Below are 18,196 nucleotides of genomic sequence, written 5' to 3'. Positions count from 1 at the left end.
TTTTGTTGTATTTTTATGCATCCTGCCCTTCTCTCGGTTTATTGCCATCACCCCTCCAGCTGGTGATGTTTGTGTTTTTTTTGTTTTTTTATGGATCCTGTGTTTTTCTGGGTTTGTTGCGGTGAGCCCTCCGGGCTGTGCTGTGGGCCGGCTGTGCTGTCGTAGTGGGTCCCTTTTTGCTGGGTCGGTGGTGGGGGCGGGCTCTGTGGGTTTTTCTGTGCGTCGGCCGGCCTGTCCCATTGTCTCCTTTTTGCCTCGCTCGCTCGTCCTCCCTGCCTCTGTCTGTGTGTCTGTCTCTGTCTTCGGCGCCTGCATGCTCGTGTGGGGGCCGGCGGAGTTCGGCCTCTCTTTGTGCCCGTCGTCGCGTGGGTCTGTGTTGGGCGAGTTGGTGCGGGTGGGCCTGCCGGAGGTGTGCCGGGTGTCGTTGTGGCGGCGGTGCCGTGGGGCTGCGCAGTCCGGGGTGGTGCAGGCGGCCCTGGAGCGCCTGCGCGTGGAGGCGTTCCGGCTGGGGTTCGGTGCGCTGGGCAAGTTGCTGCCCGCGCTGGCCCCTGGTGAGCGGCTCTGCGTGGTCGCGTTCCTTCTGTTGTTCGTTTGGTTGCTCTCGTTGCTGCCTCCTGTGCTGGCTGTTTGGGCTGTCTCGCCTGTGTCTGTTCTTCTGTTGGTCCTTTGCTCCATCTCCTACCTGACTCCTTTGTTGGCTGTGTGCTTTGGTTCGTCTGTGTCTGTTTGTCTGTCCGTCGCTGCATCTGTCTCTGTCTGAATGCTTTGCTGGGCTGAGTGCTTTCTTTCCTCTGTGCCTCTGTGCCTCCTGCATGTTGCCCCTGTCTCTGTCTGATTGCTTTGTCTGTCCATCCTGCCTGAGCCAAGCGGGCTGCTCAGCCCATCAGCCGTCTGTCTGTCCTGCTGGACCTGCTGCCTGAAGCCCGTCTGTTCCCAACGTCTGTCTGTCCTTCTGCTGTCTGTCGTGTTTCTGTCGTGCTGGGGCTGCTGCCTGCAGCTCGTTTGTTCTGTCCGTCTGTCTGTGCTTTTGTTGCCTTTCCCGCTGATCGCGTCTATGGGCTGCTGACTGTGCCTCTGTGGCTCTGTGCCGCCCGCCGTGCCCTGGTTCCGCTTCTCCCGCCTCAGGTCTCTGCGTGGGGGCCTGTGCCTCTGCGGTCTGCAGTGGGCCGCCGTTCCATCTCTCTGCTGGTGCAGCCCCGGGTACTCAGCTTGGTGCCGCTCTATGTCCGGTTTGCGCTGCGCTGCTCCTTGGGCTGCTTCCTGGTGCCGCAGGGCGTACTGGGTTTTGTGTGGCTGTAGGTGCTGTTTCCTGGGCCCTGGTTGATTGCTTGCTGTTCAGTGCCCCCTGCCCCGTTGGTTTCTGTCTGGGTGGATCTGCTGTCTGTTGGTCCCTGGCTGCGTTGTTTTCCTTTCTGCGCCGCTCGCGCGTGGCTCCCCTTGTGGTTTCCTCCCCGTGTTTTGCCTCCTCTCCTTGATTGCCTTGAGCTCTGTTCAGAGCGCTCCTGTTTCTCTTGGTCCTTTATTCTTTTTTTTTGGTTCATTTTGCATTGTCAGTGGGAGGAGTCTTCGCAGCGCTCCTCTTTGTTTGGGTCCGCGCTTATTTTGTCCGCTTTGCTTTTGGGCTGCTCGTTGCTGGCTGCCGGGTGGGGTTTGGCCGGGCTGCGTCCCTGTCCTGGCGTTGCCCCTGTGTCCACAGTGCGTTTCCTGTTCTGTGCCGGTTGGGTTGTGTGCCTTCTGGGTTGTTGTCTTGGCACTGGCCACGGCTCGAGCATGGCTGTCCAGTGCTGCCCTTCTTTCATGGGCTTCCTTCTGGGCTGTGGGGTTCTTTATTGACTTGCTTTGTTGATGGCTGTTCTTCTTTTTTCTTTGTTGTGTTGTGTCCTTTTGGGCCAGGAGGCTTTTTATTGAATTCATTTATTTATAAATGTTCTTGTTGTTTATTTGTTGTGTTGTGCCCTTTTTGGATTGGTCTTGTTTGTTGGGACTGTGCCAGGTTTTATTGTTTATGGTTTCACGCGGTTCGCCGGGGCGGTGTGTGTGTTTTTCTTTGTTGTTCGGAGTGTTCCTGGATTTGTTGTTTCTGCTTTCCTTCTTCTTTCCTTTTTGGGTTGTTTGTGTTCACCTGCTCGCAGCAGCTGTGGTGTTCTGGGGGTGCTGGTTTCCCTTTTTCTTTCCTTTTTCCCTTGTTTGTGACGGGCTGGTCCCATCTGCTGTGGGGTTCTGGCGTCGCTGGTTGCGCTGTGTTGAGTCTCCCTCCGGTGTCAGCACGGGGTTGGGTCCATCTGCTCCATGTCTGCTGCCTTCTGTCTTGTGTCCCCTTCCCTTTCCCTGTGCTCTTGGGCCGCCCTTGGCTTCCTGGTCCCTCTGTCTGCTCTTTTCTGTGTGGTGTCGCCATTTTGTGGCTTGTTTGTCTGCTCTGCTCCTGCGCTTCTGCTGGGTGGGCGGCTGCTTTTGTTTGTGGGGTTGCTCGTTTTTTGTTCCTTTGTTTGCTTTGCTTCGGCGGGTCCTCGGGTGGGCGGGGTTGCGTTGTTGGGGGACTTGTTCCGATTTTGTTGGTGTGATGGGTTGGCGTCGGCAGGGGCTGGGCTGAGCGGTGGTGGGTCTTGTGGGTGATGGTGATTGTGGGTGGGGCGCGTGGTGTGGGCGTGGGCCGGTGACTGGCTGCGGGCTGGGGGCGATTGTTGCTGATGGGGATTGGGGTTGCCTTCGGTGCTCTCAGGCTGCTGCATTCATTGCATACGTCTGCTGTCCCCTGCTTCCCGCCCCGGCTCTGGCTTATGTTCGTGGTTGTGCCGCGCCTGCTTGCATCCCTTCCTTCTGCTTTCTTCTTCTGCCGGCCTCGGTGTTGCCTTCTGGTCGTTTTTGTGCCTCGTCCACTGTTTGTACTTCGTGGTCTTTGCTTCTTGTGTGGTCCTCTGTTTGTCTTTGCTCCCGCTTGTGTTTCTTGTTCTTTCTTTGTCCTGTGGGTTCTCTGCTCGGTGGGTGTTCCCCTGCTCTTTTCTGCTGCCTCTGGTGCTTTCTGCTCTTGCGTGCCCAGGTGGGTGCTTGCACGGGGCCACCTTGCTGCTCCTTTTGAGCAGTGATGTTGTGCTCTCTCTCTGCTGCTGTCTGTCCTGGGAGTTGTGCGGGGCGGCCGGGCTGCTTTTGGCCAGGGGTGAGGTTGCTGTCCGTGTCTGGTGTTCTCTGTGCTGGTGGCGTTGCCGGGAGGGATGTCCCCCTTTGGAGCGGGTGTGTCCGCCTGTCCTGTCTTGGTGTGCGTCGTGCGGTTTGCTTTGTCCCCAGGGCTGTGTCCTGGGGGCTGATGTTTGTTGCTGTTTCCTCTGTGTGGGGCGTTGGTGGGGTGTGGTGGGTCCCCCCTGCGGTTTGGTGGGGGCTTCTGCTGGCTGCTGTTCTGGCTGGGTGGGGAGTGTGTTGGGGGGGGCAGCGCGCCGCTGCGTTTTGTTTGGGCGTTGGGAAAGCTGTCTTGGTGGATGCGATGGTGTGGTGCTGGGGTGGGCAGAGATCAGACCTCTTTTCTTTCGGAGCGGTGAGAGCTGTTTGTGTTGACGTGATTGTGTGTTGGTGCCGTGGGTGTGGGTCTGCTCTGGTTGCCTCCGCGGCTGTGTTGGATTTTTGTGTTTTGCTTTTTGGGTGTTAGGGCAGGGGGTGTTCTTGTGGTGCGGTTGCCCTCGCGGCTGGTTTGGAGTTGTGGTTGTTTGTTTTGGGTTTGTAGGAAGGGGCGTGTTTTTGGGGTGTGTTCGTGCTGGCTTGCTGTGTGGCGTTAGGCTTCTTTTGCGGAGTTTTGGAGGTGGGGGTGGGTGTGGTCGCTGTGTGTGTGCTGGTTTGCTGATTCGGGTTTTCCCTGCTGTGCCGGATGTTGGCCCTGCGGGTGGTGGCGGTGCCTGTGCTTCCCGTGGTCGTTCATTGCTGCTGTTGCCGTATGGCTGGGCTGGTCCGCTGGCTGCAGCTGGCCAGGAATGAGCTCCCAGTGCCCATTAATCACTCCTGGAGCAGTAGGACTGCCCTGGGCAGCTGGCTGCAGGGGGAAGGGTGGCAGTGGCCGTGGGGCTGTGACCCTATCGCGCTGCGTTCCATCTCCATGGCTCCTGTTGGGTGCGTCTTCGGGTTTCCTTGTCCTTCTAGCTTTGAGCCGCACCGGTTGCGATCCATCTCGTGTGCTCTTTCTGTGTTTCTCCTTATCCTTCGTCGTGTTTTTAGGGTGGCGAGGCATCGTTCCCGGCCCCCCCCGTCTGCTCTTTCGTTTTTTTTTGGTATGGGGGTCGCTGTGCTCCGGATGGCCAGGGCTGTTACCCGGCCGCACGCAGGACCTCTACTGTCTTGATATTGGTTTGGGGTCGCCTCTTCCCTCCCCTTTAAGGCCAAACAAGCTATTTAAATCTCGCCAATGGTGTGCACAGGGAGAGCAGCACGTCTCTCTTTTGTCCGGTTTGGGGTGGGGGGGTGTGTTTTGGTGTTTGGGGTGGTGTGCTTGGGGGGGGTCGGACGTCTTTCCATTGGAGTGTCCTTGGTGTGGGGGTGGGAGCTGGTGGTTTGGGTGTTGGGGTTGGCGGCTGTGCGCCCCCTTGTGGTCTCTTTGTTGTTGATATTTGGGGGGGGTCTCCTGTTTTGGCTGTTCTCGGCAGCTTTTGGGTTCGCCCCTGTGGTTTTTTTGCTGTGGGCCTTTGTTTTGGGTGCGGTTTTTTGGGCTTCTTCCCCGCCTTTTTTGTTGGGGCGGGGGCCTGTTTTCCGCTGGTACCTGGTTTTGGGGTGTTTTCTGTGGTGTTCTCCCCCTGCCCTTTTGGGGGGGTGGGTGGTTGGTTTCGGGTTTTCTGTGTTTTTGGGTTGTTTCTTCGGGTTTGGGGGCCCTGGCTGCTTGTGGGTGTTTGTTGTTGGTTTCGCGCCTGCTGCCTTCCTTGGATGTTTTTTTTGGTTGTGTGGAGGCTGTTGCTGGTGTGTGCTTGTTCCTTGTTTTTTGGTTGCCTGTATTCCTTCTTCCAGAGGGTGGGGGTTAGGGTTATTTGTGACCCCCTGCAGCCTTATCCGTTGCCTGCAGAGTTCAGCTGTGTACCCTCCTCGTTCCTGGGGGCTTCCAGGTGCTTCCACTCAGCTCAAAGCTGGGCCCTACACCATCAACTTCAGCTGGATGCTCTGGTTGTGATGGACGTGAGCTGAGCTGGGCAGCCCTGATCACCGTGGGGAAGGGGCGGACATATAGGGGCAATGTAAAGCCCCAAAACACCCAGATCCGGGCAAAAAAAAAACCCAAGTTGGGAATGGGGTCACAGCTCAAGACCCATCCGAATCACCTCCCCCTGGATAAACCTTATCCTTGAGCAGAGGAACGTTGGGACACGAGAGCCCGGTGGGTTCCATGCTCCCATCCACGGGCTCTGCTGGGGAGGGATGAGATCCCCCATAGGTGGGGAGTGGCGATGGGGCCTCCCATTGCGAGCAACCTCACACCCCCACCCCACCCCCCCCAGCCTCGCCGTCCCCTTGGAGCCCGGAGCAGCATCAGACAATGACTCCCCCGCCGTGCTGAGCCCCGGAGGGGCGCCGGGAGCGCTGCGCTGAGACAATGGGCGGTGCGGATGATGGGGAGGAGGGGGCTTAGAGGGGGGAGCGGCCAGGAACAGCGTCGGCGCAGGCGGGGGCTGCGGGGCGGTGCGGGGCCGTCGGTGGGGCGGGAGCTGCCGGTCCGGGGCGCGGTGGGGCTGGAAAGTGAGGAGCTGCGGGGCCGCTCCGTCGGGATTTGGGGCTTCCTCCGCCTTCTTCTCCTCCTCCTCCTCCTCCTCCTCCTCCTCCTTCCTCCTCCGCCTCCTCTGCCGCCGCAGCTCCGGGATCCCGCTGCGCTCGGAGCCGGGGGGGGGGACGCGCACAAAGGTGCGGGGCGCGGTGAGTGTAGGGCGGGGGTCGGGAGCGGGTGGGGGCGGTGGGGTCGGTGGGGTTGGGGCTCAGCGGTGCATAGAGGGGTTGGAGGGGGATATGGGGACTTCCGTGGGCCGCGGCCCGGATGGGGGGGAGGCGCTGCGGGGTGTGGGGAGGGGGGTGAGGGAGGCAGCGTGGGGGATGCTCGGGCCCAGCTGGATCGGGGCTGGGTTTTGCCGTGCTGTGATTGCGGATTTCAAACCTCCGTGCCGGAGCTCTTTGTGCTCCCACGGTGTAAAGCAGGGACCGGGGGTGGGTATAGGGTTGGAGCTGGAGGGGTAGAGGTGAGGTGGGGGCTGCCCGGTACTGCTCACCTGCTGGACCCGGTTTGTCCCGGTGCTATGAGCTCCGTGTCCCGTGTTGAGCTGCAATTAATGGGAGCAGAAGCTGAGCCCCCCCACCCAGCCAGGCCGTGTTGTAACACCGAGGCGGAGGCTTAGGGAAAAATATAATAATAACAAGAGAGAAGAATTAAATATTATCTTCACGGAGCCTTTTGGGACGGCTGTTACTTAATCACAGAGGTTGGGACCGAGCCGGGATCGGGGGCAGCCCGATGCTGCCTTTGTGCTGGGGGAGGTGGGCATGGCTGAAGGTTCCATGGGAGATGCCTGGGATGCTGTAAGCCCATGGCTCCTGGCACTGTGGGATGTAGGGCAACCTGGTCCCCTCCTGCTGTTCCATCAGCAGCCCCCATCATCCCTGCAGGGATTGAGGTCTTTGGGGTGGCCCCATGTTAGGAAGGGTTACCCCAGGAAGGGCATTGCTGGTGTTTGCTCCTCTGCTAGGATTGATTTGGCTGTTTGGGTGATGCGATGCGGTGTCTTGTTTGGATCTGATCATCGCAGACAATGGGGCTGGAGGGGACATGGGGGAAGGCGAGAGCTCATCTCTCAGCATCAAGCACGAATGAAGCAGCTCCAGGTCTTCGGTCTGAGCACATCTGAGATCTCAGCTCTGTTCCTGAGGGGCCGGTGGATGCTTTATGGCTTTATTATGTGGCCAGGATGTTGGGCAGGGCCCTGGAGCAGCGAGAGCAGGGCTCTCCTCACCTGGCTGCCCCACTTGGAGCTGTCACAGGGTGATGGGATGCGGCTGATGGAGTCACTGCGAGGCCAAACCACAGCTCTGCCACCCCCAGCCCTACACTGCTTTTCCAGCTTGAAGCCATGGACACCGCCGTCTGCCCGTCGCAGCCCTGCAGGATTTAGCATCAGGCACCTGGAATGGATTAAACAGATCTAGAACACATCTCCGAGCGCAGTTGTTTACCCAGCGAGCGTTGCTTTGGGGGTAGGAACTGTCCTTTGTGGCATTGCTGTGTTGCATCGGAGCATCCTGCGATGCTCATGTTGAAGCAGCACCCCCAAAACTATGGCGTGGGACAGCACACAGCCCTGCAATGCATGGACATCTGGGACTGATGTGACAATGTGGCTGTCATTCTGGGTACACATGGATCAGGAGCAGCACATGGTGATGCCCCAGGAGCTGCATGCTGGGTTGAACACCACGCTGCTGTCCCATTTGGAGCACTGCACCAGCAACCAGAGCACCTTGCAGGGCAGGGAAAGGCACAGCTCAATGAGGCTCCTCGGCGCTTGTCACGTTTTGCAATGCAAATGGCTATCTCTTTGCAGCGAGCCCTCATGCAAATCCCATGCTTTTAGTGCATTTTCTGGTTCTGCACCTGGCACAGCCCTTCCTACCTTCATGGAGGCAATGGGTGCTCCGTTGTGGAGCTATAGATTGAGGCATGGCTGTGCTTTGTCCATTGCAACACAGTGGGAATCCCTGGGTGCTCACAGAGGGCCTGGGACGTTCGTGTGGATATTGTAACAATCCCGCGTGATGGTAATTAAAGCTGGCAGTTGGGAAAGGATATTAAACCTTCTGCATCCAAGCTGACGCTGAGCAATTTGAGAGCAGAATGGGACCCCCATGGGGGAATTGGATTAAGCCGCTCAGTCTTCCCATGGGCCGTCTGTGAGTCCCACTGAAGCTGCCAGCCCACGGATGTCTTCTGGCATGGAAGTTTGCAGAGTCCTCCATGGGAATGTGATGGTGGCACCTCAGGGCATTCAGCATCTGATGGAGCAACGTAGCCCCATTTGCAAGGGCTCCTTCCCAGCATGGGGCTTCCAGCAGCAGGAGGAAATACAGCAAGAAGGTGCTGGGTGGGGAGAGGGCTTTGTGCTGTAGTGATGCTGTGCCAATGGTCATCAGCTCCTGCCTGGTCCTTTCCATCTCAGCCTCCTTGCAAAGCACTCACGGAGCTTTCTGCATCATGCATCACCTGTGGGTGTCCAGCAGCCCCCAGGGTTGCATCCACAGCCACTGCTCTGTGCCTGTCCCCATTGATTGTGGGGTGCAGGGGAACGGTGGTAGCTGTCCCTGCAAAGAGCCAACCCCAGGGACAGTGCCCATTGTGTGAAGGCAGCAAGGCATGGTGGTGCAGCGGAGCGAGCAGATGTGCTGGGTTCAGGGCTTGGCAGAGCCAGCACTGGGTCAGGAGGGGGCCCTGGCTCCCAGTTTGCAGGGAGCTGTGGGTTTGGGGGCTGTTTTGGGGGCTGTGTTGGGTCTGGCTTGGGGGCTGTACAGGGGAATGTTCACTGTGCTCTTCCCTGGATCAACCTCACCAAGGCCAGCCTAAAAGTCATAATGTTGGAGCAGGGCTGAGTGTCCCATAAGGTTTCCTGCTTGTGCTTCAGTCTTCCCTGGCAGCCCTCTGGGCTCATTGGGAACATCAGCAGCAGTGGAGCCGCACACTGGAATCCAGGACCCCAGACCACCAATATGATGCTGCCTAGCTCAGTTTCCCACTGATGCTTATGGTCCCAGCAGTGAATGGGATGGGGCAGAGTGTGTCCCACAATGTGGTTTTGCTCTGCCTTGCTGGGAAGAGGAAGATCGGGTTTGCTCGTTGGGCTTTTCCCTGGAGCTGTTTGAAATCAGAGAGTTTTCTCATCCAGAAGCACTTGGCTCTTTTGGGGTCATTTGAATACAAGGGATGGCTGGTGGAGATGTATGGGCTCTGGGGTAGGGAGGTGGCAGCTCCTTCTGCCCCCATGTGCTGGGGGCCCTCATCCCCATCTAAGCTCTGTGCACTTTGAAGCCACAATGCGATGCAGCCACATCCCAAACGCCATCCAGTCTGGACTTGAAGATGTCAAGAGATGGCAAAGCCTCTCCTCCCCTGGGGAGTTTGTTCTAATAGTTAATCACCTCGCTGTTAGAAAAGTGAGTTTTCCTCCTCATTTGCCTGTGTCTGGCTGCAGCTCCCAGCCCTCGGCGCTGCTCTGCTGGTGCAGGGGAGGGCAGAGCAAAGGGAAACCATTTCCAGCTCCTCCACCTGTGCTGTCGAACCAGCTCTCCCCCATCTACCAGGCAAACTTTTCTTTTTGAACAGCAATAATAATAATAAACCCCTATCCTGATACTGGCTCAAGGAGGGATTGGGTCTGGATGGGATCGGGACCTATGGGTGATGCAGGAGGGGCTTTTCTCTGGGTTCTCATGGTGTAGATCCACAGGAGATGACGTGGTGGGGCAGGGATCCTCCTTCCCTCCTCACCCCCCTTCCTTTTTCCCCCCCAGCTTGGAGCCCGACGTGTGAGCAGTGCCCATGCCCCATTGCCTGCCAGCTGGATGCCGTCCCCGCTGCACACTGATGATGCCCCGTGCACCCCGGTGACCATTCAGACGGGGACAACACCCGTCTGCAGCCCGGCTGGTGAGTCCTACACTGTCCCCAAGCTGTCCCCATACCCTGTGGCTCCTCCAACTCACGGTGTCCAGCTTCTTAATGGCGCTAATGAATAGGGTTGGGGAAAAGCCCAGCCATGGCCCCCTGCGCCAAGCATTGTTCCTGCCAGAAACCCGATCCTGGCCTCCCAACAAAGCCCAAAAGAAAGGGGGGGTTGCTCCAGGGGGCTGTGTGTGTTGGGGGGGGGGGTCCCTTTCTCCCTGCCCCTTCCCCCATTGCACGCTGGGGACGCTGGGACGAGCTCCTAGCCCCGCTGCCATCTCCTAGACAACCAGCATGGGGGGGCTTTTGTTTCCATAGTGATAAATGTGCGAGCATCCAGCATCTGGGACAAAAGGGGGTCCTTGTCCATCTCCCCCCCCCCTCTTTTGCTTCTTTTTCCCCTCCTCAACCCCATCTCCCCCTCTCCAAGGCCTCAGAGAAGAGGCCAAAAGATATTCGGGTTTTATTTGGTCCAAATAGCATTTCCCTGGTAACCCGCCCATCTAAACACAAGTGGCTCTGGTGTGCATTGGGGAAGGGGGCTGGGAAAGGGGTCGGGGTGTTGGTGGTCCCCCACCCTATCATCAGGGATCCAAGAAAGGCAGGCAGGGGGGCTGCCACCCTCCTGGTGGGTCTGGGATGTCCCCTAGGGGTATCACTGTGGCCATACAGCTCAGTGCAGGCATAGGTGGGCACACCACATTCATCTACACTTACATGTGCATGGGCACTTCCAATTCACACAGCCGCAGTTTGAGCCTGGGGTCCCATCCCTGCGCCCCAGAGCCCCCCAACCTCACTGTTTCAATGGGGCTGCAGTGATCAGTGTGAGATGGCAGCTTCGTGTTGGGAACTTGTTTGGGCAGAGCCTCAGACTGTGAGTGGGGCTGGAGCCTGCGCCAGGCTCTTTTTTTTTCCTCTTCTTAAAGTTGGCTCCCACCCCAGGCACTTTCTTGGCAAATTAAAACAACGATTGTGATATTCATTAAAGTGTAAATCACCCGAAAGAACTCGGTTCAAAGCTCGCTGTACAACAGTGTTACTAAAGGGGAAGGTAGCAGTCCTGGAATCAGCTTAGGTTTAACATGCAAGATGCCCCTAGGTGCCCCAAATTCCTCCATCTTTTGCCCACTGAGCTTCTGTTTTATGGGGACTGCAAGCAGGTGCTGGCCCCATCACAGCCATAGGGATGCTCATGGGCAGAACTCCAGGAGTCCCATGGTGTGAGTCTGGGGGCCATGGCAATGCCCTGACCCCATATGTCCCCCCATCCTGCAGGTGGCCATTCCCATTTCTCCAAGCAAAGCCCAGCCCAGCATTCAAAATAGAGTCCCTCAAGGTGACGGTTGACTTCCTGAAGGTGCCCCTTGGCCTGAAGAAGCCCCCTCTGAAGGAGGCCGTGGCCATCCCGGGGTCAGGCAAAGCCAAGCCTCCCAACGTGGAGCGGCACAAGCCTCGCCGTGCTGACAGCATGGACAATGAGTCGCAATATTCGGGCTACTCCTACAAATCCGGGCACTCCCGCAGCTCCCGCAAGCACAGGTGAGGATTGGTGCATGTTTGGGGGGGTCTTCTGTTTCCAACCTGGGCTTGCACCCACCCTGCTCTCCCCCTGTGCCTTACAGGGATCGAAGAGACCGGCATCGCTCCAAGAGCCGGGATGGGAGTCGTGGGGACAAGTCAGTGACCATCCAGGCACCAGGAGAACCCCTGCTAGACAATGAATCGACCCGGGGGGATGAGAGGGTAAGGATGGGAGGGGTGGGTGAGTTGTGTCTGTCAGGACAGGGGGACATGTGGAAGGAGATGGGGCTGCTGCATGAGCTGCCCAGGGTGGAAAATGCCTTTGGGATCAGCTCCCTTGGGATTGGTTTCCTTGGGATCAGCACCTTCAGGATCGGGTCCCTTGGGATCAGCTTGCTGGGGATCGGTGCCTTTGGGAGTGGTTTCTTTGGGATCAGTGCCTTCAGAATTGGTTCCCTTGGGATTTTTGCCTTTGGGATCAGCTCCCTTGGGATTGGTACCTTTGGGATCAGCTCACTCCGGATCCACTCCAGCTCTTTGCTCAGCGCCTGCAGGGCGACGCCGCCTGGCTCTGCCAAGCTTTAATAACCCCAACTCTCCAGCTTTGGGAGGATCAAACAGACGAGCGGGTTTGTGCAGCTGGGCAAGCTCTGTTGCTGGTGGTGCGAGACCTGCAGCCTCCAGAGGGCTGCTCCAGCCCAATTTGTGCAGCAAAATCTCCCTGACCTTGAGCAGCGATGCTCTGCATGGACACAAAGGGGGTTTGGAAGGGTCCAAGTCAGGTACCAGCTTCTCCACACTCTCTGCTCCTCAGCCCTCCAAAGAATCCCTGCTGGGGGTGGTTCTGCTGCTTCTGTATGGGATGAAACCTCCAGCATATGGAAATTCCAAGAGGAAAATCACAATACAATAGAGCCCCCAGCTTCAGTCGTGCCAGAGCAGAACAAGAGGATGGACAGACAGACAGACCCTTGGTGTTTTCTATGGCTGTGTGGTGACATCTTTTTCCCTTTGCTGAAGCTCTGTGTGCTAACTGGGAAGGGAACAAAGCTCATGTCCACACCTGTGTTGACTTCAGTGGAAAAAAGAAATGAATGGGCTCAGAGTGGCTGCACTGCTGGACTGCCTCACTGTGTTTGGGAAGGGATGCATCGGCTGCTGGGATTTTACTGGTGGATCTTTTCCATGGAAGTTTTGCAGTAAATACTACTGAAAAAAAAACAGCAGACAAACCCTCCCCCTGAAAAAAAACCCAAGCATATTAATAAGGAAAAGAGGTTTAACTGCTGCATCCTCTGGGGAGAGATACATACCCCAAAATGGGCTCATGGGGAGCCGGCGTGTGGCCGCCGGCGCTCATCACCACCGATCTCATTCTGCTTGGTGCTGGAGCTGCACGGAGGAGGAGGCAGTGGCTGTGTTAGGACGGGGCCAGGCGTGTTGGCTCTGGCCCTGCTAATGAGGGGATTTGCCTGGAAACAGAATGCCTTCCACTTGCAGAGCCGCTCTCAGCCGCGTCGTGAACGCGGGGCGGAGAGGTGGAGCGCAACGCGGAGCCTCCAAAGGGGAATTTCCTGCAGGGCTCTGCCTGCAGCGCTGTCCTTCGGCTGCTCAATGGGGGTGATGGCTCCAGCCAGCACGCCAGGCTTGGAGGTCTGATGTTGGGGGGGACATCGGGCTGTGTTGGGGTCCCATAGAGCTTCAGCATCGTGCCTCATAACCTTCTCCCCTCCCCAGGATGACAACTGGGGCGAGACCACCACGGTAGTGACGGGGACGTCGGAGCACAGCATCTCCCACGATGACATCACACGTATCACCAAGGACATGGAGGACAGCGCTCACCTGGACTGCTCACGGCACTTGGGTGTCGCGCTGGCCGGGGCATTGGCTCTGCTCGCCTTCCTCACCCCTCTCGCCTTCATGCTGCTGCCCCAGCTGCTGTGGCGGGAGGAGCTGGAGCCCTGTGGGACACCCTGCGAGGGGCTTTTCATCTCCGTGGCCTTCAAACTCCTCATCCTCCTTCTGGGCAGTTGGGCACTTTTCTTCCGCCGCCCCAAGGCCTTTTTCCCACGTGTCTTCGTCTTCCGTGCGCTGCTTATGGTGCTCGTCTTCCTCCTGGTTGTTTCCTACTGGCTCTTCTATGGCGTGCGCATCCTGGACTCGCGGGACCGCAACTATCAGGGCATCGTGCAGTACGCCGTCTCGCTGGTGGATGCATTGCTCTTCGTGCACTACCTGGCCGTGGTGCTGCTCGAGCTGCGCCAGCTCCAGCCCCAGTTCACACTCAAGGCCGTGCGCTCCACCGACGGGGCCAGCCGCTTCTACAACGTCGGGCACCTCAGGTGTGGGGATATGGGGTGGGTGGGTTATGGGGTGGCACCGTGTTTGGGTGGGCTCGGGCTGTGCGGGTGCTTGTGCAGTCCCATGTGTTTGTGTGTGTGCATCTGCATGTGTGCATTTGTGTGCACATCTGTGTTTGTGCTTGTGCACTTGCAGCTGGGTGTGTGCATGCTGCGTCCTGCTGCTCTCCAGCAATCCGTCTGGAGGAGCTTTGAGTGCCCAGGTATCCCTGTGTCTGCAGTGCCAGCTCTGTTCCTCCCTCCTGTCCTGTCTCCATATGCCTGTCCCAGCGCAGTGCTAACCTGCTCTCTGTGCTCCATGCCCACTGTATTTCCCTGCAGCATCCAACGAGCGGCTGTCTGGATCCTGGAGAACTATTACCACGATTTCCCAGTCTACAATCCTGCCCTCCTCAACCTGCCAAAATCCGTCCTGTCCAAGAAAATGTCCGGGTTTAAAGTCTATTCCCTCGGCGAGGGTGAGCTCCCATTCCCTTGCCTTCTCCTCTTGTTCCCCTTCCTCTTGTCCCAGTGTTTTCCTCCCCACCCCTGACCCTGCAGGCTCCATCCCATGCTGGGCTTCCAGCCGGTCTCTCCGGATTTGCGTGCATTTGTCGCGGGCAAGCCGGGCGCCGGTTTCCAACCCACAGCAGAACCGCCCTGCTGCAAGCAGGAGCACGTCGGGCCCATCCGTGGGATGGGGCTGTGCTGGCAGCACTTGGAAAGGGGAATATCTCACCCCTTTTCTTACAGAAAACAGCACCAATAACTCCACGGGGCAGTCCCGGGCTGTCATCGCTGCGGCCGCACGCCGGCGTGACAACAGCCATAATGAGTATTACTATGAGGAGGCAGAGCATGAGCGCAGGGTGCGGAAACGCCGTGCCAGGTATGAGGATGTCAGCAGGGAGTGGGATATGGGGGGCTCTAAAGGACCATCCCAGGACCCAACCCCTCCCCGGGGAGCTGGGTTGGAGGGGGCAGCCATGGGTATCCCAAAGGGAACAGGGTGGTGGTACTGGGGTGAATTGCTTTGGGGTTCAAGTCTGGGTTGTGGGGTGGAGAGGTGCCACATTGGCTCCTCCTGGCGACAGGGCCACATCCAAGTGGCTTTTGGAGATGTCCAAGGGGACAGCATGAGTGTTTCTTGGCAGGCTTGTGGTTGCAGTGGAGGAGGCTTTCACTCATATCAAACGCCTCCAGACAGAGGAACAGCAAAAAGCTCCAGGAGAGATGATGGACTCTCGAGAAGCAGCCCAGGCAATCTTCCCATCCATGGCAAGGGCCATGCAGAAATACTTGCGCACCACCCAGCAGCAGCAGTACCACAGCATGGAGAGCATCCTGCAACACCTGTCCTTCTGCATCACCAATAACATGACGCCCAAGGTGTGTGGAGTGGGACGAGGGACCCCAGGGTGGGTTTGCCCAAACACATGAGAGCATCTCTCATCAGGGTGAAGGGTGGGAGAGCGTTTCAGTGCTGTGCAGCTGGAAAAGCGGGTGTGACAGCAAGGGAGGAAAGGATGGGGCAGGTTCCCAGCCGCTGGGAGGCTTTTCCTGCTGGACCTGCTGGGCAGCTCGGGGCTGCAAATAAATAGAAGTGTGAGCAGTGTGAAGGTGATGTTCACACGTCTTTTCTCCTGCAGGCGTTCCTGGAGAGGTACCTGAGTGCTGGGCCCACCATCCAGTACCATAAGGACCGCTGGCTGGCCAAGCAGTGGACGCTGGTCAGTGAGGAGCCGGTGACCAATGGCCTGAAAGACGGGGTGGTCTTTGTGTTGAAACGCCATGACTTCAGCCTGGTGGTCAGCACCAAGAAGATCCCTTTCTTCAAGCTCTCGGAGGAGTTTGTGGACCCCAAGTCGCACAAGTTCGTCATGAGGCTGCAGTCTGAGACCTCCGTGTGAGCACAGAGTTGCTGCAGGGGGGCTCTGGGGTGGCCTGGATCATGCAGGTCCCTGAGTACCAAGCCCCTTCCCTGGCACGAGGCCCCACGCTCCCACATCCAGCTCCTCACAGCCATCCCCAGGAGGCACTGCCAGCACAGCACAGTGTCACAGCTGGACGGGCAGCATCTCAGTGCCATCCCCCCTACCCAAGGGCTGACCTTTGGCTGAGTTCATTGCACCAGCAGCCTTGCTCGTGGCCAGGTCTGAAGCATCTCTTGCGTCTTCCTCTTCAGCTGCGACTGCTGCGTCCTCCGGTCTTAAAGCATCACCTGTGTCTGGGCTGGTTGGTAATAATGTCACTTTGGGAGTGTTTTGCAAACTCCTGTGATCTGAGGCTGCTATGGAACCCTTCTCTTTTCCCCATGATTGGGGCAAACCCCACAGGCACGGTGCTGCTGCCATGGGAGACCCTCAGCTCCCTACTACTTTGGGCATGGAGCTCCTCACAGAAGCAGGAGGAGATCTGATGATGAAGCTGAGAAACATCCCAGCGATGTGGGTGCCCCAGCTTCCAGCACACCCCTCACATAGGGCTGTTGCCCCATTCCAACACGTGTTGGCTACCAGAACCACAGAGATTGGAAAAGATCATTGAGTTCACTCATCCAGCATCACCTCTAATGCTCATCTCTCAGCCTCGCGGGGCTGGTGAGGGGCAGTGGGATTTGGGGTGCAGCACCCCATGGCTTACAGTAGGACAGCCCAAAGCACCCCCAGACCTTGGTGCTGGTTCCAAAGGGCTTCTTTATGGAGACCGTGCTCAGTGGGCTCCTCGCTCCTGTCCTATGGAGAGGTGGTGATGCCGTGACCCCCAGGGGTGCGGAGCAGGGGGGACCCCAATGCTCAGGGCTGCACTACAGCTTCTGCCTTTCCTCAGCTCTATGAGGGCTGCCAATACCTCGTGGGGGTTCCTGTATTTATCCACTTTTCATCCTGGGGGTCACCCCGAGCCAGGTTTGGGCTTTCTTTGGCCCTGAGAGCTGCCAAACCTCATCACTGTGACATGCGTGTCCCCCCTCCCTACCCAAGGGGCAGGGGGCTTCCCAGTAAGCACCAGTAGCAGAAAACGGATCCAAATGGATTTCAAGGGCTTAACCCAGCACAAAATGGGTGGGATGTAGTGTGTGTGTGTGGAGGGGGGGGGGCTCTGTCCCAAATTCCCAGGGATTTTTCTGGAAATCTCTTTTATTTTCCAGACTTTCCATGGTTTTTGTGACCCCGCTCAGCCCTGTGCAGCTTCCAGTCCCGTTTACACACGTGGCCCTTTGGGGTTTGGTGCGGCCAGGAGCCCAATTTGGGGGTTGTTTTATTGCGAAAAGAAAGACTTCTTCAGTGAGCAAGAGCAGATCTGTGTAGGCCTTGGGAAGGTTATGGGGTAGGGGGGATTGGGAGGGAGGGGGGGAAGGTGTTCCAGTTGAAATTGAAAGAGGAATAAACTTTGTTGGTCTCCAATCCCCGCAGAGCCAAGACATTGTGCATGTGTGTAGAAAAGAAAGGAGGGGAGAAGAGGGGAAGGGGGGGGGGAACCAAAAATAAAGCAGAATTGTAAAATTGTTTTTTTAATATATATCTATATAAAAAGAGGACAAAAAAAGGGCTCGGTTTTTTTTTACTGTTTGCAGTGTTAGGAAGTTGATTTATTATTATTGTTATTATTGTTGTTGTTTTGTTTTAATTTTGAAATAGAAGAACTAAAATTCTCTCTTTTTTTTCTTATTTTTAATAAATCCATTGGATAGTTTTTGCCTTTGGCTTCCCCCCCAACCCCACACCTTTGCAGTGCCATATATGACCTCTAGAGAGCACGATAGGGAGGATGCTGTACTACCCCATGAGGGCTCACAGCCCAGCTATGGGATAGGAGTTTGTGGGGTCAGGGATTTAGGGTTTGTGGAGCTCAGGGTTTAAGGCTGACGTGGCTCCATTGGCCTCAAACTTTTGGCCAAGTGTTTGGGTTTATGGGACCGTGTTTATGGAGGGGAGGATTTGGTGTTTGTGGAGGTGAAAGTTGGTGGTTTGTGGAGATGGGGGTTGGGCATTAATAGGACCAAAGGTTTGGGGATGGGAGTAGCGAGGATTTAGGGTTTGCATGGCCAATGGTTGGGGATTTGTGGTGCCAAGGTCTTAGGGTTTCTTAGGGATGTATCTGGGGTTTATGGAGCTGTGAGTTTGCAGCTTATGGGACCAAAGTCTTGTGCTTTATGGAGCTGTGGGTTTGGGGTTTGTGAGACCAAATTCTGAGGATTATCTGGTCAACAATTTGGAGATGATGAGGATGGGGATTTAAGCTTTTCCAGGGCCAAGGGCTTGGGGTGAGCAGAGCACGAGAGAGGGCTGAAGAAATACCCGAACCCTTTGGGATGTGTGTGTCTCCCACCCCATAGCCTGCAAACCCTGCAAGTGCTGCATGCAAACAGCAGATGTGCACAACGCCCACAGCTCAGCACCCACCTGCACCAGCACCCGTGTCACTGGGAAGGGATGTTGGTGGTCCCTTTGATGGTTTTTTTTTAGTGCTTTTTGAGTTCCTGTTCTCAGCCCCCCACGCATCACCCTGAGCCTGCACCTTGCACTTTGCTGTGCATGGGGGGGAGCAGAGCAAGAGGCGGATGGGGCTGCTGCTCGCTGCATGATTTCTCCCCCAGATGAGTAATTTAGCACTAACATTTCCAATCATTCCCCAGTCCTTAGCTACCCCCCGCTCCTTCCGTGTGCTGGGCCAT

General features: G+C 57.1%; 2 protein-coding genes across 2 annotated transcripts; both read left to right on the top strand.

The window, feature by feature from the left end:
• Positions 1-313: 313 nt before the first annotated feature.
• On the top strand, positions 314-11,047 carry LOC116654390. Its single transcript, XM_032449154.1, has 4 exons — positions 314-551; positions 5,627-5,874; positions 9,505-9,640; positions 10,934-11,047. Exons 1-4 carry the CDS (start codon positions 314-316, stop codon positions 10,981-10,983), a joined length of 672 nt encoding a protein of 223 aa, XP_032305045.1. The 3' UTR covers positions 10,984-11,047.
• Positions 10,918-16,999, top strand: VANGL2 (VANGL planar cell polarity protein 2). The gene is made up of 7 exons (XM_032449193.1): positions 10,918-11,197; positions 11,281-11,401; positions 12,917-13,524; positions 13,864-14,000; positions 14,275-14,410; positions 14,676-14,910; positions 15,171-16,999. Exons 1-7 carry the CDS (start codon positions 11,127-11,129, stop codon positions 15,429-15,431), a joined length of 1,569 nt encoding a protein of 522 aa, XP_032305084.1. The 5' UTR covers positions 10,918-11,126; the 3' UTR covers positions 15,432-16,999.
• Positions 17,000-18,196: the final 1,197 nt, after the last annotated feature.

This window comes from Coturnix japonica, chromosome 25, assembly GCF_001577835.2.
Source record: "Coturnix japonica isolate 7356 chromosome 25, Coturnix japonica 2.1, whole genome shotgun sequence".
Taxonomy (NCBI): Eukaryota; Metazoa; Chordata; class Aves; order Galliformes; family Phasianidae; genus Coturnix; species Coturnix japonica.
Note: the sequence above shows the minus strand (reverse complement) of the source record. Positions and strands in the feature narration are given on the sequence as shown.